The following is a 26,342-nucleotide window of genomic DNA, read 5'->3' on the forward strand; positions in this document are numbered from 1 at the left end:
GTTACCTTATCGATATTTTTTTCATATTTTACTGTAAATTTGTCAATTTTTCGATAATTTTTTTGATGTTACCTTAAATCTGTCATTTCTTCAAGAAGAAAATTTGCACCAAACACAGGTTTATCAAAATATTTCAAGATTCTATATTCAATTTAATTACTTTTTGTATATTAATTCGGCTGTTACCTTATTGATATTTTTTGTCATATTTTACTGTAAATTTGACATTTCTTTTGATAATTTTTTTGTTGTTACCTTAAATCGGTCATTTGATCAGGAAGAAAACATGAACCAACCACAGCTTTATAAAAAAATATCAACATTTTTCATTCAATTTTACCACTTTTTAGATATTCGGTCGGATGTTACCTTATCGATATTTTTTTCATATTTTACTGTAAATTTGTCAATTTTGGATAATTGTTTTGATGTTACCGTCAATCGGTCTTTGATCAGGAAGAAAAACATCAACCAACCACAGTTTTATAAAAAAATATCAACATTTTTCATTCAATGGAATCACTTTTTGGATATTCGTTCGGATGTTACCTTATTGATTTTTTTTTCATATTTTACTGTAAATTTGTCAATTTTTGGATAATTTTTTTGATGTTACCTTAAATCTGTCATTTGATAAAAAAAAAAAAACTTGAACCAACCACAGTTTTATAAAAAACATCAACATTTTTCATTCAATGGAATCACTTTTTGGATATTTATTCGGATGTTACCTTATTGATATATTTTTTCATATTTTACTGTAAATTTGTCAATTTTTTGATAATTTTTTTGATGTTACCTTAAATCTGTCATTTGATCAAGAAGACATCTTGAACCAACCACAGCTTTATAAAAAAAATATCAACATTTTTCATTCAATGGAATCACTTTTTGGATATTCGTTCGGATGTTACCTTATTGATTTTTTTTTCATATTTTACTGTAAATTTGTCAATTTTTGGATAATTTTTTGATGTTACCTTAAATCGGTCATTTGATCAAGAAGAAAATTTAAACCTACGACAACTTTATCAAAACATTTCAACATTTTTCATTCAATTTAACCACTTTTTGGATATTAATTCGGATGTTACCTTATTGATATATTTTTTCATATTTTACTGTAAATTTGTCAATTTTTTGATAATTTTTTTGATGTAACCTTAAATCGGTCATTTGATCAAGAAGAAAACATTTTTCATTCATTTTAACCACTTTTTAGATATTGGTCGGATGTTACCTTATCGATTTTTTCTATTTTTACTGTAAATTTGTCAATTTTTGGGTAATTTTTTATATATTACCTTAAATCTGTCATTTCTTCAAGAAGAAAATTTGAACCAACTATAGGTTTATCAAAACATTTCAAGTTTTTATATTAAATTTAACCACTTTTTGGATATTAATTCGGATGTTACCTTATTGATATTTTTTTTTCATATTTTACTGTAAATTTGTCATTTCTTTTGATAATTTTTTTGATGTTACCTTAAATCTGTCATTTGATCAAGAAGACATCTTGAACCAACCACAGCTTTATAAAAAAATATCAACATTTGTCATTCAATTTAACCACTTTTTGGATATTCACTCGGATGTTACTTTATTGATATTTTTTTCATATTTTACTGTAAATTTGTCAATTTTTTGATAATTTGTTTGATGTTACCTTTAATCTGTCATTTGATCAAGAAGACAACTTGAACCAACCACAGCTTTATTAAAAAATATCAACATTTTTTATTCAATTTAACAGCTTTTTGGATAATTTGTTTCATGTTACCTTAAATCGGTCATTTGATCAAGAAGAAAACTTGAACCAACCACATCTTTATAAAAAAATATCAACATTTTTCATTCACTGTAACCACTTTTTGGATCTTCGTTCGGATGTTACCTTATTGATATTTTTTTCATATTTTACTGTAAATTTGTCAATGTTTTGATAATTTTTAATATTATAAAACAAGTGACAGGTCTGTTTTTACTGTCAATATAATTACCTATAGAATATGGTCGATTTCTAAAATTATAAAAAAAAATCAAATTTTAGGCAAATGTAGAAAAAATATTATTAAACCAATGACAGGTCTGTTTTTACTGTCAATAAAATTCTCTATAGAATATGGTCGATTTCTAAAATTATCAAATTAAAAGGCAAATGTAGAAAAAATAATATTAAACCAGCGACAGGTCTGTTTTTACTGTCAATATAATTACCTATAGAATATGGTCGATTTCTAAAATTATCAAAAAAAAAAATCAATATTTTAGGCAAATGTAGAAAAAATATTATTAAACCAATAACAGGTCTGTTTTTACAGTCACTAAAATTCTCTGTAAAATATGGTCGATTTCTAAAATTATCCAAAAAGTTATAAAATTTAAGGCAAATGTAGAAAAATTATTTTTAAACCAATGACAGGTGTTTTTTTACTGTCAATATAATTACCTATAGAATATGGTTGATTTCTAAAATTATCAAAATTTTTAGGCAAATGTAGAAAAAATATTATTAAACCAATGACAGGTCCGTTTTCACTGTCAAATTAATTACCTATAGAATATGGTCGATTTCTAAAATTATCAAAAAAAAAATCAAATTTTAGACAAATGTAGAAAAAATATTATTAAACCAATGACAGGTGTGTTTTTACTGTCAATAAAATTCTCTAAAGAATATGGTCGATTTCTAAAATGATCAAATTTTAGGCAAATGTAGAAAAAATATTATTAAACCAATTACAGGTCTGTTTTTACTGTCAATTTATTTACCTACAGAATATGGTCGATTTCTAAAATTGTCAAATTAATAGGCAAATGTAGAAAAAATATTATTAAACCAGTGACAGGTCTGTTTTTACTGTCAATATAATTTCCTATAGAATATGGTCGATTTCTTAAATTATCAAAAAAAATATCAAATTTTAGGGAAATGTAGAAAAATTATTATTTAACCAATGACAGGTCTGTTTTTACTGTCAATATAATTACCTATAGAATATGGTCGATTTCTAAAATTATCAAAAAAGTTATAAAATTTTAGACAAAGGTAGAAAAATATTATTGAAACCAATGACAGGTCTGTTTTTACTGTCAATAAAATTCTCTATAGAATATGGTCGATTTTTAAAATTATCAAATTTATAGGCAAATGTAGAAAAAATATTATTAAACCAATGACAGGTCTTCTTTTACTGTCAATATAAGTACCTATAGAATATGGTCGATTTCTTAAATTATCAAAAAAGTTATAAAATTTTAGGCAAATGTAGAAAAAATATTATTAAACCAATGACAGGTCTGTTTTTACTGTCAATAAAATTCTCTATAGAATATGGTCGATTTTTAAAATTATCAAATTTATAGGCAAATGTAGAAAAAATATTATTAAACCAATGACAGGTCTTCTTTTACTGTCAATATAAGTACCTATAGAATATGGTCGATTTCTTAAATTACCAAAAAAGTTATAAAATTTTAGGCAAATGTAGAAAAAATATTATTAAACCAATGACAGGTCTGTTTTTACTGTCAATAAAATTCTCTATAGAGTATGGTTGGTTTCTAAAATTATCAAATTTATAGGCAAATGTAGAAAAAATATTATTAAACCAATGACAGGTCTGCTTTTACTGTCAATTTAATTACCTATAGAATATGGTCGATTTCTAAAATTATCAAAAAAGGTATAAAATTTTAGACAAATGTAGAAAAAATATTATTAAACCAATAACAGGTCTATTTTTACTGTCAATATAATTCTCTATAGAATATGGTCGATTTCTGAAATTATCAAAAAAGTTATAAAATTTTAGGCAAATGAAGAAAAAATATTATTAAACCAATGACAGGTCTGTTTTAACTGTCAATAAAATTCTCTTCAGAATACAGTATGGTCGATTTCTAAAATTATCAAATTAATAGGCAAATGTAGAAAAAATATTATTAAACCAGTGGCAGGTCTGTTTTTACTGTCAATAAAATTATCTATAGAATATGGTCGATTTCTAAAATTATCAAATTTATAGGCAAATGTAGAAAAAATATTATTAAACCAATGACAGGTCTGTTTTTACTGTCAATATAATTTACCTATAGAATATGGTAGATTTCTAAAATTATCAAAAAAGTTATAAAATTTTAGGCAAATGTAGAAAAAATATTATTAAAGCCAATAACAGGCCTGTTTTTATTGTCAATAAAATTTTCTATAGAATATGGTCGATTTCTAAAATTATCAAAAAAATTCAAATTTTAGACAAATGTAGAAAAAATATTATTAAAACCAATGTTTTTACTGTCAATAAAATTCTCTATAGAATATGGTCGATTTCTAAAATTATCAAATTTATAGGCAAATGTAGAAAAAATATTATTAAACCAATGACAGGTCTTCTTTTACTGTCAATGAAAGTACCTATAGAATATGGTCGATTTCTAAAATTATCAAAAAAGGTATAAAATTTTATGAAAATGAAGAAAAAATATTATTAAACCAATGACAGGTCTGTTTTTACTGTCAATACAATTCTCTACAGAATATGGTCGATTTCTAAAATTATCAAATTAATAGGCAAATGTAGAAAAAATATTATTAAACCAATGACAGGTCTTCTTTTACTCTCGAGATAAGTACCTATAGATTATGGTCGATTTCTAAAATTATCAAAAAAAAAATCAAATTTTAGGCAAATGTAGAAAAAATATTATTAAACCAATGACAGGTCTGTTTTTACTGCCAATATAATTACCTATAGAATATGGTCGATTTCTAAAATTATCAAAAAAGGTATAAAATTTTAGGCAAATGAAGAAAAAATATTATTAAACCAATGACAGGTCTGTTCTTACTGTCAATACAATTCTCTACAGAATATGGTCGATTTCTAAAATTATCAAATTAACAGGCAAATGTAGAAAAAATATTATTAAACCAGTGGCAGGTCTGTTTTTACTGTCAATGTAATTACCTATAGAATATGGTCGATTTCTAAAATTATCAAAAAAGTTATAAAATTTTAGACAAAGGTAGAAAAAATATTATTAAAACCAATGACAGGTCTGTTTTTACTGTCAATAAAATTCTCTATAGAATATGGTCGATTTTTAAAATTATCAAATTTATGGGCAAATGTAGAAAAAATATTATTAAACCAATGACAGGTCTTCTTTTACTGTCAATATAAGTACCTATAGAATATGGTCGATTTCTAAAATTATCAAAAAAGTTATAAAATTTTAGGCAAATGTAGAAAAAATATTATTAAACCAATGACAGGTCTGTTTTTACTGTCAATAAAATTCTCTATAGAGTAGGGTTGGTTTCTAAAATTATCAAATTTATAGGCAAATGTAGAAAAAATATTATTAAACCAATGACAGGTCTGCTTTTACTTTCAATTTAATTACCTATAGAATATGGTCGATTTCTAAAATTATCAAAAAAGGTATAAAATTTTAGACAAATGTAGAAAAAATATTATTAAACCAATAACAGGTCTATTTTTACTGTCAATATAATTCTCTATAGAATATGGTCGATTTCTGAAATTATCAAAAAAGTTATAAAATTTTAGGCAATGAAGAAAAAATATTATTAAACCAATGACAGGTCTGTTTTTACTGTCAATACAATTCTCTACAGAATATGGTCGATTTCTAAAATTATCAAATTAATAGGCAAATGTAGAAAAAATATTATTAAACCAGTGGCAGGTCTGTTTTTACTGTCAATATAATTACCTATAGAATATGGTCGATTTCTAAAATTATCAAAAAATTTATAAAATTTTAGGCAAATGTAGAAAAAATATTATTAACACCAATAACAGGCCTGTTTTTTCTGTCAATAAAATTCTCTATAGAATATGGTCGATTTCTAAAATTATCAAATTAAAAGGCAAATGTAGAAAAAATATTATTAAATCAGCGACAGGTCTGTTTTTACTGTCAATATAATTACCTATAGAATATGGTCGATTTCTAAAATTATCAAAAAAGTTATAAAATTTTAGACAAATGTAGAAAAAATATTATCAAACCAATGACAGGTCTGTTTTTACTGTCAATATAATTACCTTTAGAATATGGTCGATTTCTAAAATTATCAAAAAAGTTATAAAATTTTAGACAAATGTAGAAAAAATATTATTAAAACCAATAACAGGTCTGTTTTGACTGTCAATAAAATTCTCTATAGAATATGGTCGATTTCTAAAATTATCAAATTTATAGGCAAATATAGAAAAAATATTCTTAAACCAATGACAGGTATGCTTTTACTGTCAATATAAGTACCTATAGAATATGGTCGATTTCTAAAATTATCAAAAAAAATATTAAATTTTAGGCAAATGTAGAAAAAATATTATTAAACCAATGACAGGTCTGTTTTTACTGTCAATATAATTACCTATAGAATATGGTCGATTTCTAAAATTATCAAAAAAGTGATAAAATTTTAGACAAATGTAGAAAAAATATTATCAAACCAATGACAGGTCTGTTTTTACTGTCAATATAATTACCTATAGAATATGGTCGATTTCTAAAATTATCAAAAATGTTATAAAATTTTAGACAAAGGTAGAAAAAATATTATTAAAACCAATGACAGGTCTGTTTTTACTGTCAATAGAATTACCTATAGAATATGGTCGATTTCTAAAATTATCAAAAAAGTTATAAAATTTTAGACAAATGTAGAAAAAATATTATCAAACCAATGACAGGTCTGTTTTTACTGTCAATAGAATTACCTCGCGGGTAGGTTAATGCGGTTTCAAATAATTTTTTACAATTTTTGGTAATTGCATCGAAATCTCATCTATTACGTCATTTTCGAAACTATACAAATTTTGATTGGCTAAATCGGACGTTGGGAGAATTTGCTATAGAGTGGTGATTTTTTGGCTTCACCGAGGTCAAAGATTTATCAACTTGTTGTTTTTCGACAACGGCATTGTGACATTAACAATATCTTCATACATGATCATTGTTCCCTTGAACACTTACAGTTTTAAGTAAGAAAAGCGCCAAAAACTAAGATTCATCAACGTCAATGTTTAGCTTGTCACGTCACAGTCATTATTATCAGCTGTTGAGCACCTTGTCACAGAAGTCGGCACATGGAAATCACAATGGAAAGGTGGATTTAGCATACATTTTGAGGTAAATACGTTGTAAATTGTATTTCTTTATCATCGGCACCCATTTCTTCTTATTGAATTTGTTGAAGTGAATCAAAACATTTATAATTCGTCATTTATTTGGATAACCGACGACGAAAACCGTTGACTTATGAATCAATCAACGAATCAATAAAGTTAGCTAAATGGAAACAATGCTCGGAGAAAGATTGTTTTAATATTAGTTTTATTTTCCCAAGCTAACTGTTACATAATAATTACAACCCCCCCCCTTAATTCCCCCTTGGTTTAGTGTATGCAATAAATTAAAACTATTCATTTTTACTTTGGTAGTAAATTAAGGGGTGCACACCCTATATTATCATACCCAGTCTACCTATCCTTAAGCTTAGTCATTTTTTGTTTATACTTTTATACACCACCTACGCAAATGAACAGTGTTGGTGTTATTACATTTTAAACAGAGAATGACATTGTTTCAATTCAGATTTTTTTTTTTCATTGTGATTTAAGCATAAATTTTATTAAAATAAAACATGGATTTGTTTCACAAATAGTATTTATATATCCATTGTCATTTCTAAGTTTATAAAAAATACCAGAATTTATAAATGCATGTTCAAACAAATAAAATGTACTATTATTAAAGTTATATTTCAGTTAATATCAGGCTACTGAGATTTTACAAAATGAGAGAATTTGCTCATCTCAGTTAATATATTATCCAATTTAATTTTTAGTAATAGACATGAAAATTTTAAATTGATCACCACTTTCATTCAATTGACATAAAGACTATTGATTACTTGTAGGATTTGCTAATCCAAATAAGTGACTTTAAAAGGTGTCAATCTACATTGATGTAAATATTTCAATATCATACAGATTAAATACCTAACAGTTTTTTTTAAGTATCTCCTTTATTGCCTATTTCCTACATGTTTAACAAAAAACTTTTGGTGTGTTTATTGCTTTAAAGTTTTGACTATGCAATTTTATATTTGTCTTTTGCAGAATTTGTATTCACTGTTTTTTTTTACTGCTTCCAAGTGAGTTGACATGTAGGAAGTCTGCATTTTGATGTAAGCATTCAAATATTATATTATTGTTACTGACACTTTAATATTTTTTAGTCACATGAAGTGATATGAAAGCTATTTTAAGATTAATTGCTTATGAGTTTAGATTACTCTGTCTATTATATTTATGTGTTAAGAAAGTAAACAAACATGGCAATTATTTTATTACAAACATGTAAGTTTACTATTAGTTTTACCAACCACTGCTGATACTAAGGGCTATAGCTATTAAGCTTACTAAAATTTGATTATATTGAAGTTCTCTTTTTGTATCAGAATAAGAATATAAATAAGATAATTGTTATGTTCAAAATATTAATAACAGGGCACATTAAGAGCATATTATTATATAAATCAAGTTCAATGATTGAAGTAATAGATAGTATGCATATATATAGCAATGGGGCTTATAAATTAATTATATTGTGTATAATAATATCATTTTTTTGCAGGATTTTAAGATGAATGAGAAACAATGGCTACTTCCAATACAATAGCACAATTGATAAAATGAATAAGACACAAGGACTGCACTTTTCATTCTAAGGAAGATCAACAAATGATACCCAAACAAGGATATTATTTTCATATCAGATTCCTGTACATGAGATATAAAGAGAAAATTCATTTTCCTGAAAAGACAACTCTTTACTTATACATATGTGTGACAAAATTAATGGAATCAAGACTGTTTTAACTGTGCTAAAAGGAATACAAATTAGAAGTTAATTGACTGTATTAAAAAAAAGTGAGAAAAAAATTACTGTATGAAAAAGCAGGTTCAGGAAAAGGAAATATATTGAAATGAATGAATAACTAACTGCAATGATTCTGGAACATGTGTTAGTTCATGATCAAACAAAGGAAAAATTTATAAGAAAGTGGAATACATATGTGATATTGTGTCCTAATTATGATCACTGAGGAGAGGATGTTTCACAGAACTTTTACTTCATAAATGTGTCACTGTGTACAAATTGAGATTTCATTCAGTGGATAAATTATATTTAGCTGTGCTCCATGGAATATTAAAATCAAAATCATTAATAGTGTTTATTAATAATAATGTGAAACAAAAGCAAAAGTGTTAGGAATGATGAAATGTTTTCACATACAAATTAGCATATAGATTCATCAATAGGAACACTCATTCCCTAATTTCAATGATTGTGAAACATGTTTTATAACAAAAACAAAAAAAATCTATGTTATTTGGTTATGATGGTAAGTTGTGACACATTGAAAAACATACCACATGAAGTAAAATAAGTCATGTTAGCTGCATTTAATACACAATTTCAAATCAATCAATCAGTGAATGTATATTTTAAATTACTTGGGTTAAATGAAAAACTTTAAGGTTTTCAGACACTGATCATATATATATATTCCCTTACAAAAACATTCACACCCCCTTTTCAGAAAGTACCAAATAATGCTTATTGAGGAGCAATTATCAATATTAATTCAATTATCTAATTACATGAAGCTTTAACTGATGATAAATATTATAATAACTTTTCTTATTCAGTTCAACATGATTTAAACTGATGTCTGCTAGTTTTATGCTGTTTTATCCTTAAAAATAAACACCTCATTGATGGTTAGCATTGCAATTATAAAAGATAATATATTATATTGATATTAATAAAATATAGATAATCAAAACAGTTGTCCAAGTTCATGATTTTTCTAATTTATACAGATTTAGGCCACAGATTCATTAATTGGGATCTGAACTGGGGGGTGAGGGGGTTGTCAATTAGTTGCTATGAGAATTTTTCTCTATTATTTTTATTCAAATAGCATCTTTTCTTTACCCTGCAAAATTATTATTATATATTCTTTAAATAAACTTTACACCCTATATATACCTATATTTCTGTTTCCTGTACCTTAAAAAGAGATTACAGCTAATTTCCTAAAGCATGTAGAGCAAGACTTAGGTTACCTTGCTTGCTTTGTTTGTATATTGTACAATAATAATTTAGATACCATCCAATTGAATTTCACTATAATATTTACAGGTTTAAGTTTGCCTATATTTATTGTTTGAAGATGACAATCTTAAGTGCTTTAAGCTTTAAGCCTGGGTAAATATTTATACAAACAAGACAAGCAAGTCAACCAAAGTTTTACTCTTCAAGCTTTAGGAAATTAGTTGTAAAAGAAAATATTCTGCAAATTTATAAGTTACAGAGATAATGGTACATATATACATACATAGAATAAATACATATTTTGGAGTTTTAAGTATGCTTGAATGAGACACAGAATATTCATTGAATGTGTACATGGTGTATAAAGGGTATGTGTGAAAAAAATGTTGCAGGATTTAAAATATAATTAAATTTCCATTAGCTCTTGCACTATCATATTTGGTATAAATTGATTTAATAGTCCCATACTTACTGACCATGGCACCATAAGTTTTTTTGTTATGAAATCATCATCTATTTTTCTTAAAGTATGTTTTCTATCAGCATGTGGTAATTAATTTTATTGAGAGAGAGAAAAAGCAGGACATTGAATATATATTTCAAGCTGTCATTTATATATGGTGTGATTGCCACTATGACCAACGACTGAATAATGTACAGTGTATGGGTCTGTATGATTTATGAAGAATGAGCAAGATTCATGATTTTATTGTACACTCTAAAAGTTTACACTGTTACAAGTGGCAAAACCCAAACATGAGAGGCACCTCACCTGACAAAATAGAATGCGAAGAGCTATCTGATTGATTGAATGGTGTTTAACGACACTTCCCACACTGTTGTGCGAATACACGGAGGTCATGTTTTATTGGTAGATAAAGCTACAGTGTCCGTAGAAAAATTCAATACATAATTTTTTTGCCAAAAAATACCAAACAGAAAGAAAAATGCACAGGTGCTTGAGGACAGGATCCTGTATGAGCCCCAAATAGTAGTCCCTCCCCCTTTTTTTTATATTTTTTTTTTAATCATAAATCTCAGATTTTTCTATATATATCCCTTATTTGTACTTATTTGTACCATATATATACTAATATACCATATTTATACTCTAAATATGCATGTTTACTATCAACGTGAATCTCGACTATAGAGCGAAGCGAAAGGTTGCCAACTTCGTTTCAAGAAATTGGGGCAATGGTCAGGAAAAATTGTTTTAAAATCTAATAAAATGTCTCTTACCGGTCTAATCAACGAGTACTTGCTGTTCCTACATAATTATCCTTATCGAATATCAATATCCAGACATAATATATTACTGTTTAAACACTTTTAATTAGTTTTTTCGCTGGCGGTGTTGCTGTTTTTTGGTCCATTCAACTTCGATCAACGGAAGTTACAAAACAACGACATCTGTGTGGTCTTCAGCTCAAGAAGGATAACTCCACTTGAAAACGCGGGAAATTAGATGAGTTCCGGGGTAGAAAAAGTCAGAGATTTTCGAAATGTTTACATTCGAAATTCTCTTATGTTTTCTTATCCAGCATATACCCCGGAACTCATCTAATTTCCCGCGTTTTCATGTGGAGTTATCCTTCTTGAGCTGAAGACCACACAGATGTCGTTGTTTTGTAACTTCCGTTGATCGAAGTTGAATGGACCAAAAAACAGCAACACCGCCAGCGAAAAAACTAATTAAAAGTGTTTAAACAGTAATATATTATGTCTGGATATTGATATTCGATAAGGATAATTATGTAGGAACAGCAAGTACTCGTTGATTAGACCGGTAAGAGACATTTTATTAGATTTTAAAACAATTTTTCCTGACCATTGCCCCAATTTCTTGAAACGAAGTTGGCAACCTTTCGCTTCGCTCTATAGTCGAGATTCACGTTGATAGTAAACATGCATATTTAGAGTATAAATATGGTATATTAGTATATATATGGTACAAATAAGTACAAATAAGGGATATATATAGAAAAATCTGAGATTTATGATTAAAAAAAAAATATAAAAAAAGGGGGAGGGACTACTATTTGGGGCTCATACAGGATCCTGTCCTCAAGCACCTGTGGAAAAATGGGCTTCATACCCCAAGCCGATGTGTAATTATAATCATTCTGATCTATTCTCCGAGTAAAATATATATATTTAAATAGTTTGTTTCCTTTATTAAATATTTGGTTATTTGAAGATGCAACAAAAAGTACATTTAAATAAAGATCAGCAATAATTTCCCGATGACTGAAATTTTTATTTCTGTTTACAGAATTACTTCCCTTTGAAAGTCACTTGTGCGTTTGTAAACAATGTCGGACACAAAAAAATTGTGAAACACGTTAACTTTGACTCAAAAGTGCTAGCGTGTAGAAATGATGAATTTTTGGGTCAAGTTAACGTACAGAAAGCTGAATATTAATATTTTTCGAAAACTGCTACTCGGTTCATGTTGTTAATACCGTTTAAGTGTTAGACGTTGTAATATCTGAAGGTCAAAGTATTTTTGGCACAATTCAGTTGAAAATCTCCGTTTATGTATTTAATCTTTTTATTCAAAGGAGGCGAGTAGCACTTTTCTAATACTTTGGTATATAAGCTATCCACAGATAACAATATTAAGAAAAACAAGACTGTCTACACGCTAGCACTTTTGAGTTTACTGTTTTCACGTTTATAAATAGATTTTGAGTGTCACGTGATAACCACGTGATAATTTGAGAATGTTATTTTTGAAAACGAAAATTTATATTGTCAACTTACTAGCAAAACTAAAAAATATAACAAATTACACTATAAATGAGTCAAAAAGTCTTTTTATTAAAAGTCGAAATTTAAGTATCATTTTTTTATTTTTTCGAAAATACAGCATTAACATACCCGCGCTTTAGAATATGGTCGATTTCTAAAATTATCAAAAAAGTTATAAAATTTTAGACAAATGTAGAAAAAATATTATTAAAACCAATAACAGGTCTGTTTTGACTGTCAATAAAATTCTCTATAGAATATGGTCGATTTCTAAAATTATCAACTTTATAGGCAAATATAGAAAAAATACTATTAAACCAATGACAGGTCTGCTTTTACTGTCAATATAAGTACCTATAGAATATGGTCGATTTCTAAAATTATCAAAAAAAATATTAAATTTTAGACAAATGTAGAAAAAATATTATCAAACCAATCACAGGCCTATTTTTACTGTCAATAAAATTCTCTATAGAATATGGTCGATTTCTAAAATTATCAAATTAAAAGGCAAATGAAGAAAAAATATTATTAAACCAGCGACAGGTCTGTTTTTACTGTCAATATAATTACCTATAGAATATGGTCGATTTCTAAAATTATCAAAAAAGTTAAAAAATTTTAGACAAATGTAACAAAAATATTATTAAAACCAATGAAAGGTCTGTTTTTACTGTCAATAAATTCTCTATAGAATATGGTCGATTTCTAAAATTATCAAATTGATAGGCAAATGTAGAAAAAATATTATTAAACCAATGACAGGTCTGTTTTTACTGTCAATATAATTACCTTAAGAATATGGTCGATTTCTAAAATTATCAAAAAAAATATCAAATTATAGGCAAATGTAGAAAAAATATTATTAAACCAATAACAGGTATGTTTTTATTGTCAATAAAATTCTCTATAGAATATGGTTGATTTCTAAAATTATCAAAAAAGTCATAAAATTTTTGGCAAATGAAGAAAAAATATTATTAAACCAATGACAGGTCTGTTTTTACTGTCAATAAAATTCTCTACAGAATATGGTCGATTTCTAAAATTATCCAATTAATAGGCAAATGTAGAAAAAATATTATTAAACCAATGACAGGTCTGTTTTTACTGTCAATATAAGTACCTATAGAATATGGTCGATTTCTAAAATTATCCAAAAAAATATCAAATATCGTTTGTTTTCTCTTATTTTTGAGTGTAAATTCACATTGCGATAAGACGTGTCACGGTACTTGTCTATCCCAAATTCATGTATTTGGTTTTGATGTTATATATATATGTTATATTTGTTATTCTCGTGGGATTTTGTCTATATGTGTTACATTTTAGTGTTATGTCGTTGTTCTCCTCTTATATTTAATGCGTTTCCCTCGGTTTTAGTTTGTTATCCCGATTTTGTTTTTTGTCCATGGATTTATGAGTTTTGAACAGCGGTATACTACTGTTGCCTTTATTTAGGCAAATGTAGAAAAAATATTATTAAACCAATGACAGGTCTGTTTTTACTGTCAATATAATTACCTATAGAATATGGTCGCCTTCGAGGTCTTAAAATTTCATAATTTAACTACCGAGATTGGAGAACTCCGATAATTCACTCATATTCAGGTAAGAATCTGTTTCTCTAATTTTTTAAAACAACAAAATTTTAATTTTAATGTCAAATTCTCCCAACCTTTCTATCCGCCTGTTTCGTTTTCCATTGGGAGATTACTACGCATCTTGTTGCCATGGTTGCAAATGAAATATATTTTAAATCATGAAAAAAGTCAAACAAATCAGTAACTTAATATTTTATAATATTAACCAAGTATTTCAGTAATAGGACAATATTTTTAATTCAACAAATTGTTCATAATTTCCTACAAAATAACGTGTCCACCGAAATATCAGCGCGGATGGATCTACAAAACTAACTACAGCAATGGCGGAACAGCTGTTCACCGTTCATATATCTCTTATTCCTGGGAACTATCACTGTCAAATATGACCCTCCTACGTGTCCTTTGCTGAGGGTTATTGTCAGGTACGCTATGTATGTTGATGTTGAATGTTCCTCCATATATTGAGGCCCCGAAAATATAGTTAAGCCCGGCAGGTGCGACTTGACCTTGTCCAACTGAGATCTGCCTCTCGGATGTTGTTGTTGTTTGATGGATATTTCTTTCTCCCATGTTATTGTCTATCGTGACCAATGTTTGTGATGCCTGAATTCTGTCATCGCAGCCACCAAGAATACAACTGGCGATTTCTTTATGTTTACTTGGATTAAGTTTAGAGTAGCTAGAAATGCTTTGGATATTTCTGTGTCCAGATATCTGAAATGTCAGAGAAAAACAAAAAACAATCTTCATGAGAAACCATAATAAAAGCACATATAAAATAAAGTGTTACAATCGTACACAAAGTACACATGAGAAATTCTTGCGTTTATTTTTTTACATGTTTTAGGAATAATGCTTTTGACATTTTTAAATTCTGGACGGGATATATATATACATGTATATGACTGAATCCTGACAACATTATTGAACTTACCAGTTACAGATTACTCCACTGACACTTGTTTCTATCCACCTTCAAATTGATAGAAACAAGTGCTTGTGGATTAGTTTTAGTAAAAGAATGAGAAATTAGGATGTGGATTAGTTTTAAAAAATGAAAGAGAAATTGGGATGTGGTTAAGAAAAAAAATCAGGATTTAGGGACGACACCTCAGATTCTGACCTATCCCCCTACAATATTTTCCTCCGCTTTCAATTGAGATGCTGCATGTATAATACAAGGTTTAGTTTTTTACAAAAAATAAATAATGCAGTTTGTGTAATTTACATGATTTCCACTTCCATTTTCATTTAGAGGCATTAAAAAACATCACCTATTTTTCGGGATGTGTAATGGCGGATCATTCACAAATACCTTGACTACTTTGTCCTGTGAGAATCAAAATATTTCATGGTTTGGACCTTAATGCCATTATTAAATAACACATGAGAGCTTGTCACAGTTAAATTAAATTCACATAGCACAATAAATATTTTTTTCTTTATAATAATTGGAATTAGTTTATTAAAAGAGGGACGAAAGATACCAAAGGGACAGTTAAACTCATAAATCCAAAACAAACTGACAACGCCATGGCTAAAAATAAAAAAGACAAACAGAAAAACAATAGTACACACGACACAACATAGAAAACTAAAGAATAAACAACACAACCCCACCAAAAACTAGGGGTGATCTTAGGTGCTCCGGAAGGGTAAGCAGATCCTGCTCCACATGTTGCACCCGTCGTGTTGCTTAAGTGATTACAAATCCGGTAAATAGTCTAATTCGGTAGGTCATATTCATGAAAGGGAAGGGGATTGTAGTTACGACGTAAGGAACATATCCGATATCATTTGTGAAACGGTTATTCCATAACGGTCAACCAACTCGTGATGGCGTATTACCTGCTTTATATTGTTATGCTCGACTCCTGCATCATCCAGCTTCTGGAGCATAAAACGTCGAGCAGAATGATTTGTTAGATGCCTTTCTGCTCCTTCATCCTGATCATCAATTTCAGTCCTGTTTTCCACTTCTTTTATAATACCTAGAATAACAAACAGAAATCATTTAAGTTTTGACAGTTTGACTTTTGATAAAGTTGTTGAAAATATTAATTTTATATATATAGATGTACATGTTGTGAAAATGTATGTATGAGAAATTGCTCATTGTCGAAGTCCTCATTGAGACTTAATTGTAAAGACCATCAACAAAAGTGTTGTTTTTAAATGATAATAATTTCTCTGTTTTGAATTTCTATGTATTAATTTGAATTTTGTTTGATGAAGACATCAACTATCTATTTATTTTTAAGAGTTATTGGTAAAGTTATACTTATGTACTGAGGGATTAAAAGAGAAAATGTATTTCACAATTGTCAGAAAATACATATTTTTTTTTCTTATGTATTGATATCTATTCTTACTTTGTTTTGATCATGAGTAAATCATTTGAGTTCTCTAATCAAGGTAGCTTAATTATGGAATTTTAGGCTGAGCCTTGAAAGAATCTGTTTCTATATTTTTTTTATAACTTAAAAACAAAAATTTAGATCATACATCAACCAACCCATTTCGAAAGAAAAGTGTTCTCCTCACTAGTGAAATACACGATCATTAATGTAATTGGAATTATATTTAACCTTGTTAGTATAACTGTAGTACACTTATCTATCGATGAGTGATCCAGGTTCGAATCCTGGGCAAGGTAAATTAACTGATGGCCAATTACAATAATTGGAAATTTAAATTCCCATTTTGTTTGTTTGTGTTACTATATATAGCTATTTAAAAGTTATCTAAGTTTTAAATTTGGTTGTGAATTTTAATTTGATCAAGACTAAGGCCCATACTTTAAAACTTTTGAAAACTCATTAGTAAATAATGTTACATGGTACATGTAGGACTTGTAATTTGGTACAAAATCCAGAATTTTTGTTTTATTAACCTTTTTATTTAGCTCTTAACCACACCTATTTTTTTGTAGAAAAGCACTTTTTTTGGCCTGTACTGTGTCATTATCAAAACCAAAATTAATTGCCAACAAACTTGGTAATAAAGAAAAAGAGCTAAATTAATGTGTTGAGGCAATACGAAATAAATTTCTTCATTCTCAGTGAAGTCATTAAAACTTTCTTGAAAAATTAAGATATTCGCTAAAGATAATCAAAAAATCAAAATCTATTTTTGAGGGTGCGGATACATGTACATGTAGGATTAAAGGACTATTTCTGTTAACTAGACGCTATAGGAGGGGTTTGGAACTGATTTATGGATGCAGATCACTTTTATTCACAAGGTTTAATTCAGCAAATTTCATTTTTTATCAACTACAAACATTTCATCCAGTGTTTCCACATTTAATGTAGGTCCAAGATTAGAATCTGAAAAAAATGAATTTCTTGTCACCTTTTCTACAAGCTTGAGAAAAAAAATATTCTACACACTCAACAGTTGAATTTTCTCATTACCAGGCACCCGGCAAGCCTCATGCCTATAATGAGAAATTTCAACTGTCTCGCGGGTAGTTATATAGATTTCACATTGAAGTTGGAGAAAGAAAAGTTTTTAAACCTATAGAATGTAGACACCTTGTATTTGTGTATTGATTGTTTTGTACCTGATTTTTCTGCCATTATCTTCATAAACTTGCCCAGCTTATTTACTCCCACTATCTGACTTTTGTAACATCTTGTGGACTTATTTGGGTTTGTATTCTCTTGAATATAAAATGGATCCTCAGGTTTGGAGAAATTTACAGGACGCTTTGATTTGTACAACTTGTAGGCCTCAACAGGACATCTTGTCTGGTCAGTCAAATTGGCCCAAGCCCTCTGAGGTATTTCCCTTTTATTTTTCACATCTGTTCCTGTCCTGGTTTTTGTATTTCTTTCATTCATTTGTATATATTCATTATTTTTGTGATCTTTACAAAGTTTTACATCTCCCCACCTCATCTGATAATGCTCTGTAACACCACGAAGCCCAAAGTAAACGGTATTACAAAACCAAACTGTATGGAGTAATGCAGTTGGATTTGATAATCCCAGCTGTCCACTGCTGAACAAGGCATCAATATCTGCATCAGTTAACACATCTGCCTTGCCAGTTCCATTTCCCTTACCCATTTTTTCAAGTCTACCTGTTTAGCTGTAAGTGCATCTCTAGTTTTGCAAAACTCTATACTTTTGGTAAGATCATGTCCATAATCATGGCGCTTAAGGAATCGGTTGAAACTGCAAAACTGGCCTTTTAATGTTGCTGGTTCATAGTTTTCTCCGTCACTTTTTCTGGCAGATATGAAAAATTGGCTAAGTAAGATGTTCAATTCTTTGGGTGGAATGTTGTGTATTTCCCTTCTTTCATTTTTTTTCTCTAAGAACTGTACAAGTGTGCGAAGGTCTGATGTAGTTTTTTTCAAGGTACCTCTATTTTCCTGATTTGCTATAAAAATATCAACCTCTTCTTCATCAATTGGAACAAACTGCCTAACATATTTAGTGGTATCTTTTTGAACAGGTTGAAGTGATTTTTCATTGTTTGTTGGAGGAGGGGGAGATCTGGTAGGACTGTAACTGTCTGCATGTCAGAATCATCAGAATCATACATTTGAGATTGAAAAAGTTGCAGAAGTTCTTCTGTTACTGCAGGAGGGGAGGAAGGAATTACTGGTTCTTTTGGTACCTCATGAGGATCAATTAGAACGTCAAATCTGTATCTGGCTTCAAAGATAATTTTCCCATCATTTAGTTTGATTTCCCATAACGGGAACCCAAAATTTTTATTTTCAGCTAGTATAACACCCTCTTCACCCGAGAGAAGTCTAACTCTTTTTCCCCTTCATAGAACTTCGTTCAGAGACACCTTTTTATTATTCAATTTATTTAGCAGACGATGCGATCGCGATTTTGTTTACACGTAACCAGGGAGTTTTACGAGTTTAAAGCAGGCCAAGTCCGAAAAGTTCGAAAGTAAATTGTTTTGTTCCTGAAAGTGCCTCCAAACAAGGTGCACCAAATATTTCATGCCGATTTCGAAAAAAAGTAGTCCCGGCAGAAATATTGACCAATCAGGTTCCGAGAACAGATTTTTCACTAGTGAGGAGAAATATTTTTCTCACACCGGTCAGGAAATGTGAAAATAGCACAAAAATTAGAGAAAAAATATTATTAAACCAATAACAGGTATGTTTTTATTGTCAATAAAATTCTCTATAGAATATGGTTGATTTCTAAAATTATCAAAAAAGTCATAAAATTTTTGGCAAATGAAGAAAAAATATTATTAAACCAATGACAGGTCTGTTTTTACTGTCAATAAAATTCTCTACAGAATATGGTCGATTTTTAAAATTATCCAATTAATAGGCAAATGTAGAAAAAATATTATTAAACCAGTGGCAGGTCTGTTTTTACTGTCAATATAATTACCTATAGAATATGGTCGATTTCTAAAATTATCAAAAAAAAATATCAAATTTTAGGCAAATGTAGAAAAAATATTATTAAACCAATGACAGGTCTGTTTTTACTGTCAATATAATTACCTATAGAATATGGTCGATTTCTAAAATTATCAAAAAAGTTATAAAATTTTAGGCAAATGTAGAAAAAATATTATTAAACCAATGACAGGTCTGTTTTTACTGTCAATACAATTCTCTATAGAATATGGTCGATTTCTAAAATTATCAAATTTATAGGCAAATATAGAAAAAATATTATTAAATCAAGGACAGGTCTGTTTTTACTGTCAATATAAGTACCTATAGAATATGGTCGATTTCTAAAATTATCCAAAAAAATATCAAATTTTAGGCAAATGTAGAAAAAATATTATTAAACCAATGACAGGTCTGTTTTTACTGTCAATAAAATTCTCTATAGAATATTGTCGATTTCTAAAATTATCAAATTTATAGGCAAATATAGAAAAAATATTATTAAACCAATGACAGGTCTGCTTTTACTGTCAATTTAATTACCTATAGAATATGGTCGATTTCTAAAATTATAAAAAAAGGTATAAAATTTTAGACAAATGTAGAAAAAATATTATTAAACAAATAACAGGTCTGTTTTTACTGTCAATAAAATTCTCTATAGAATATGGTCGATTTCTAAAATTATCAAAAAAGGTATAAAATTTTAGACAAATGTAGAAAAAATATTATTAAACAAATAACAGGTCTGTTTTTACTGTCAATAAAATTCTCTATAGAATATGGTCGATTTCTAAAATTATCAAAAAAGTTATAAAATTTTAGGCAAATGAAGAAAAAATATTATTAAACCAATGACAGGTCTGTTTTTTACTGTCAATACAATTCTCTACAGAATATGGTCGATTTCTAAAATTATCAAATTAATAGGCAAATGTAGAAAAAATATTATTAAACCAGCGGCAGGTCTGTTTTTACTGTCAATATAAGTACCTATAGAATATGGTCGATTTCTAAAATTATCAAAAAAAATATCAAATTTTAGACAAATGTAGAAAAAATATTATTAAAACCAATGACAGGTCTGTTTTTACTGTCAATAAAATTCTCTATAGAATATGGTCGATTTCTAAAATTATCAAAAGAGGTATAAAATTTTAGGCAAATGAAGAAAAAATATTATTAAACCAATGACAGGTCTGTTTTTACTGTCAATACAATTCTCTACAGAATATGGTCGATTTCTAGAATTATCAAATTAACAGGCAAATGTACAAAAAATATTATTAAACCAGTGGCAGGTCTGTTTTTACTGTCAATATAATTACCTATAGAATATGGTCGATTTCTAAAATTATCAAAAAAGGTATAAAATTTAGGCAAATGAAGAAATAATATTATTAAACCAATGACAGGTCTGTTTTTACTGTCAATACAATTCTCTACAGAATATGGTCGATTTCTAAAATTATCAAATTAACAGGCAAATGTAGAAAAAATATTATCAAACCAATGACAGGTCTGTTTTTACTGTCAATATAATTACCTATAGAATATGGTCGATTTCTAAAATTATCAAATTTATAGGCAAATGTAAGAAAAATATTATTAAACCAATGACAGGTCTGCTTTACTGTCAATTTAATTACCTATAGAATATGGTCGATTTCTAAATTATCAAGAAAGGTATAAAATTTTAGGCAAATGTAGAAAAAATATTAAACCAATGACAGGTCTGTTTTTAATGTCAATAAAATTCTCTATAGAATATGGTCGATTTCTAAAATTTCAAATTTTAGGCAAATGCAGAAAAATATTATTAAACCAATGACAGGTCTGTTTTTACGGTCAATTTAATTACCTGTAGAATATGGTCGATTTCTAAAATTATCAAAAAAAATATCAAATTTTAGGCAAATGTAGAAAAAATATTATTAAACCAATGACAGGTCTGTTTTGACTGTCAATATAATTACCTATAGAATATGGTCGATTTCTAAAATTATCAAAAAAGTTATAAAATTTTAGGCAAAAGTAGAAAAAATATTATTAAAGCAATGACAGGTCTGTTTTTACTGTCAATAAAATTCTCTATAGAATATGGTCGATTTCTAAAATTATCAAATTTATAGGCAAATGTAAGAAAAATATTATTAAACCAATGACAGGTCTGTTTTTACTGTCAATTTAAGAGCAATTCTCTGTAACCACCAACCATTTTATATAGGGAGTCCGGCACGCATAGTCACCGATTTTCATGAAACTTAGCCAAAACATGTGATCATGTAAAAAAGTAAGAAAAATGCCCACCCAAATGTTGCTAGATCATGGTTGCCATGGCAACCAAGTGAATGAGATTTCCCGCAAATTTTGAGGAATTTAGCATCGAAAAAACAACTACTTTGCAGTCATTCGTAATCAAAACTAGGTTTTATTTAATGATATTTGTAAATATTTTTTAGAAACATGAAACTTATCAAACAAAATAGCAATGTCATATATACAAAAATATTAGGGCTGAATATTGTCACAACTGCAGAAGCAGAGGTCATTTTTCAATATAGTTCAGAATACAAATTTTACACATTTTGCATGAAGAAAATAGACATTTTTGCATCCACCTCCATTTAACCTGTGGTTATGAATGAAAAGTATCGATGTTTCTCATCAAAAAATTATAACAAAATGTTTGGGAAATTAGGTTCTAGGATGGTTGCTATGGAAACAGAAATGTGTCATTTTTGCCTTTTTACCTCTAAAATTTAGCCATTTAATTAAAATAATCCACAAAAAGTAAATATTATTGAATTACTATGATGTGCAAACTATTGGCAATTTAATTACCAATAAGTTGTTCAAAGGTCAAAGGTCATTGATGACCTTGACCTTTGACCTTGTGAATATTTATTGAATTTTGAAAGGAAATATAATAGAAAGGGGCTACTACTATACATGGAGAAAATTATCAGGATGTTTGAAGCCACTTTTTATCAAGATATGAAAAATAAAGAGTCAAGGTCATGTCAATAGTGCTCAGCAACCACCTTATTTGATAAAAAATGTACCTAGCAACCATACATGATTTCATTCAGGACTATATAAACTATTACATAGACCTAACTTCAAAGGTCTAAAGGGTCTCATCACATAAGCTGTAAACAATCATTCATTTAAAGTGTAAAACTGACTAGCAACCATTTATTTATATTATGAAAATGCCTAGCAACCATCGATTTATATTGAAAGAGTGCATAGCAACCAATAAATTATTTAGAAAAACTGAACAGCAACAGTTTATTTTAGATTTCATTTGGACCAAAATTATATTTTTTTTTTTATAAAAAACACATTTCTAATCCGGAAAAGTAAATAACATATCAAATTTAATTTCATGAGACTGATTACACATATATACAAAAGTTTAAAAGAAGTCGTCTGATGAGAAAACTCTCCAGAAGACAACCAAATGTTAATTAAAGGCAAATTATTTATATCTACAAGAAGACGAGAAAAGGAATATAACTGCTAAGAGATTGACCAGTTTATTTTGGTTGGAGTTGGCCTTTCAAGCAAAGAAGTTATGCATAGACAATATATTCATTTTCACTCGTTATAACTTATAAGGCTTGATTATTTCATGTTTTTCGTCGAAATTTTTTTCATTGCATACACACTGTTTTTGTATTTTAAATAGTTTTAAATGTGCATCTAATTGTACAAAAATTTGTTTTTAGCATGTTTTGGGCAATATTATTTATCTTCAGATCAAGATTTCGTTAAACTTCCATCATCCCCATCACAAAAGATAAAATGCTCTTTCCTAACTTATATAAATACCCTGCATCTATCCATTGCTATTTTTGTATATCAACAGTGGAAGATTAAAAAAAAAATAAAAAAATACTTTGTGTGCTTAGCAAAAGTTATTTTAACAGAGTCTCAGTGCCAATTGAGATTTAGTAATCGAACAGACTAGGCCAATCAGGACCCCTTTTGGCCCCAAAATATAGAATTAGCTTAAAAAATAAACTCTAACGCTATTTATAAGAAAGTAGAAAGCGTGTGTTAGATAAATATGAGTCATCTTTGACAACACATTGAAACAAGTTTTAGGAAATTAAACATTACTTATACAAATGTTGAGACAAGACATGAATTCGATAACTTCCATTTTAGACTAAAACAAAGTGAAATGTAATAGCTAATTTGATTTATTTCCATATTTGAACTTGAATTTAAGTACATGTATTTGTAATGACCAAATAAGTTCATATCTTTAACACAAACTGATTGATTCAAGTGAAGTACACACTTTTAAAGTGTCTAAAATGTAACATTTTTGGAAAATTTATCTTTTAACTGGACAGCTCCACAAACCAGATTTGGACACCATCATCATTAGAGTTATAATGTACTTTAAAAATGTATCCCATGATGGCTTGCATGGCTTAAATAGAAGATAGGAATGAAATGCAAGTTTAAATTGTCCATCATCATAAAAATTGTTATAAATAGAATGCGTGAAAGGGCCTTTATTATTCCGCGTGAAAGGGTCTACATACTATCTGTTTACAGGGGAATTTCTGGCCTGAAATGATGAATGTTAAACTTTGTTTGCCCCGCTGTAGCAGACGTGGCCTTAAGTGTTACCCTTTCCATCTATTTGCACGTTTGTCCGTCCGTACTTGCCAAAAGTTGGTATCCGTTCTCTTATTTTAGTTTGCCTTAGCCAAATATTGTTTAACTTGCATACCATGCTTATTGCCACATAATACAGATCAATTTGAAAATTGGGTGGCGTCACCTTTATCGTTTTGGAGTTATAATGCACTTGTACAATTCTTTGGTTATGTCCCTTTATAATTTTATGAATATGATATGCAAGCGGGGGGGTGGGGGGGGGGGGGGGGGTGGGGGGTGGGGGGGATATCATCTGTGTTCAACAGACACATTCCCCACTTATGGTTTTTTTTTTTGCCTATTATCTTGAAAACAATAACTAATATAACTTCCCTTTAGAAAGAGAAACATTTCATTTAATAGATTATCAGCAGCACTAGTTCTTCTTCGTCGAAATCGTCAGCTGATTTTTATTGCAGTTATTGCCCTATAAAGACTGTGTGTGCTTTTTTGCCTTATATAAAAAATACCATATTATAGCAGAAGGAAACTAGAAATTCAAAAATTATCAACAAGATACGATTACAAATAATTTAATGGTTCAGGTAGATCATGAAAATATACTTTTTGAGATAGAATTTTCTTATTATTTGCTAAAATAGAATTTTACTATGCTTTTTTTTTTAAAATATAATAAAAGGGTTGGGTCTTAAACCGTGCTATTTCACAAGCTACGAATCATTGAAAATTGCCTAAATTTGGTTAGACTGTTCTTGAAAAAAACATTTTGATATAGAATTTTTAATAATTGTGGGAAGATAGGTTTCATCATATGTTTTAAGAAATAAAAAGAAACAATGGTGTCACTGAACTCGTTTTCTCGCTATTAGTAATAATTAAAAAAAAATCCCTAGAGGTCCAGTATATTTTTTTTTACTGAAAGAGTTATCTCTCCTTAAATGGCTCATTTGAAAAGAAAATTTTTATAAAAAAAAATAATGACAGTTGTTTTTTTATGAAATTTATGTTGCTAGATTCATACTTCAGAGGACACAAATCACAATTTATTAACCGTTGCTCAGGAATTTTTTTGTTGCTAAGTAGTTGCTAAGCAATTTATGAACTCAAATTGAAGTGACTATTCATTTGTAACTTCAAGTTATTCTCAAACCAACCATCTTATCTGGAAAATATGGTTATTTGTACAGATACATTAATTCGTATGTGCTAATTATATTAAGAAGTAAAAATGGTTGCTAGGCAACCTTCTTTTTACCGGAACAAAAAAAAACATTTTTTCTAAAGTTTCTATACTAAAGCTAGTAATGGTTTGAATGAAGACTTCTTTTGATAGGGGACCGAAACGCCCCTTTTTATAAGTACCTTCTCCGTTGTCGACTTAGGCAAATAACAAGACCAATTTCTACTGTGATTGTGCAATCCAAGATGGCGGTATACCATGGATCTACCTTAGATTCATTTGACAACCCCTAATAAGAGTAAATACCCTTTAAAGTCAATTTGGGGTAACTATCGTTTATGTAAGTATTTACATAATTATATTAATATACAATAAGCTATACATGTAGCTACAAGAGTAACTAAAAAAGAGTACATAATTGGGATAAGGAAACAAGAAAAAAATGTTGTTATTTGAATTTTTCTCCTTAAGTACTAGTATTCATTAAAAGGCAAAACGCCTGTATGGAGTAAAATGAAATTTTCGAATATTTTGAGTAAATGATTGAGTCTTGTTGGTATTTTTTACTATTAAATTGTTCACTTATCCATATAAGTTTCAATAA

The 26,342-nt window shown here is 28.4% G+C and overlaps 1 protein-coding gene and 2 long non-coding RNA genes across 3 annotated transcripts; 1 reads left to right on the plus strand and 2 right to left on the minus strand.

Moving 5' to 3' along the window:
- Positions 1 to 7,008: 7,008 nt before the first annotated feature.
- On the plus strand, positions 7,009 to 10,103 carry LOC139495458 (uncharacterized). The gene is made up of 3 exons (XR_011657349.1): positions 7,009 to 7,173; positions 8,166 to 8,233; positions 8,683 to 10,103. It is a non-coding gene; the product is annotated as an uncharacterized lncRNA (long non-coding RNA).
- A 4,605-nt stretch (positions 10,104 to 14,708) lies between these two features.
- On the minus strand, positions 14,709 to 17,493 carry LOC139495462 (uncharacterized). Its single transcript, XR_011657350.1, has 2 exons — positions 16,380 to 17,493; positions 14,709 to 15,245 (listed from the first exon to the last, which is right to left on the minus strand). It is a non-coding gene; the product is annotated as an uncharacterized lncRNA (long non-coding RNA).
- Positions 17,494 to 17,792: 299 nt separating this feature from the next.
- LOC139494142 (zinc finger MYM-type protein 2-like) lies at positions 17,793 to 18,604 on the minus strand. The gene is made up of 2 exons (XM_071282319.1): positions 18,097 to 18,604; positions 17,793 to 17,860 (listed from the first exon to the last, which is right to left on the minus strand). Exons 1-2 carry the CDS (start codon positions 18,602 to 18,604, stop codon positions 17,793 to 17,795), a joined length of 576 nt encoding a protein of 191 aa, XP_071138420.1.
- Between the last annotated feature and the right edge of the window lie 7,738 nt (positions 18,605 to 26,342).

The sequence above is a fragment of the Mytilus edulis genome, chromosome 11, assembly GCF_963676685.1.
Source record: "Mytilus edulis chromosome 11, xbMytEdul2.2, whole genome shotgun sequence".
Classification (NCBI taxonomy): domain Eukaryota; kingdom Metazoa; phylum Mollusca; class Bivalvia; order Mytilida; family Mytilidae; genus Mytilus; species Mytilus edulis.

Bases quoted from the DNA above. Each gene is read 5' to 3' on its own strand.
- LOC139494142 (XM_071282319.1), bottom strand. From the start codon at position 18,604: ATGGGTAAGGGAAATGGAACTGGCAAGGCAGATGTGTTAACTGATGCA. The intron at 17,861-18,096 runs GTACAAAACAAT...CATTTTTTTCAG, and splicing joins GATAATGGCAGAAAAATCAG to ATTCTAATCTTGGACCTACA.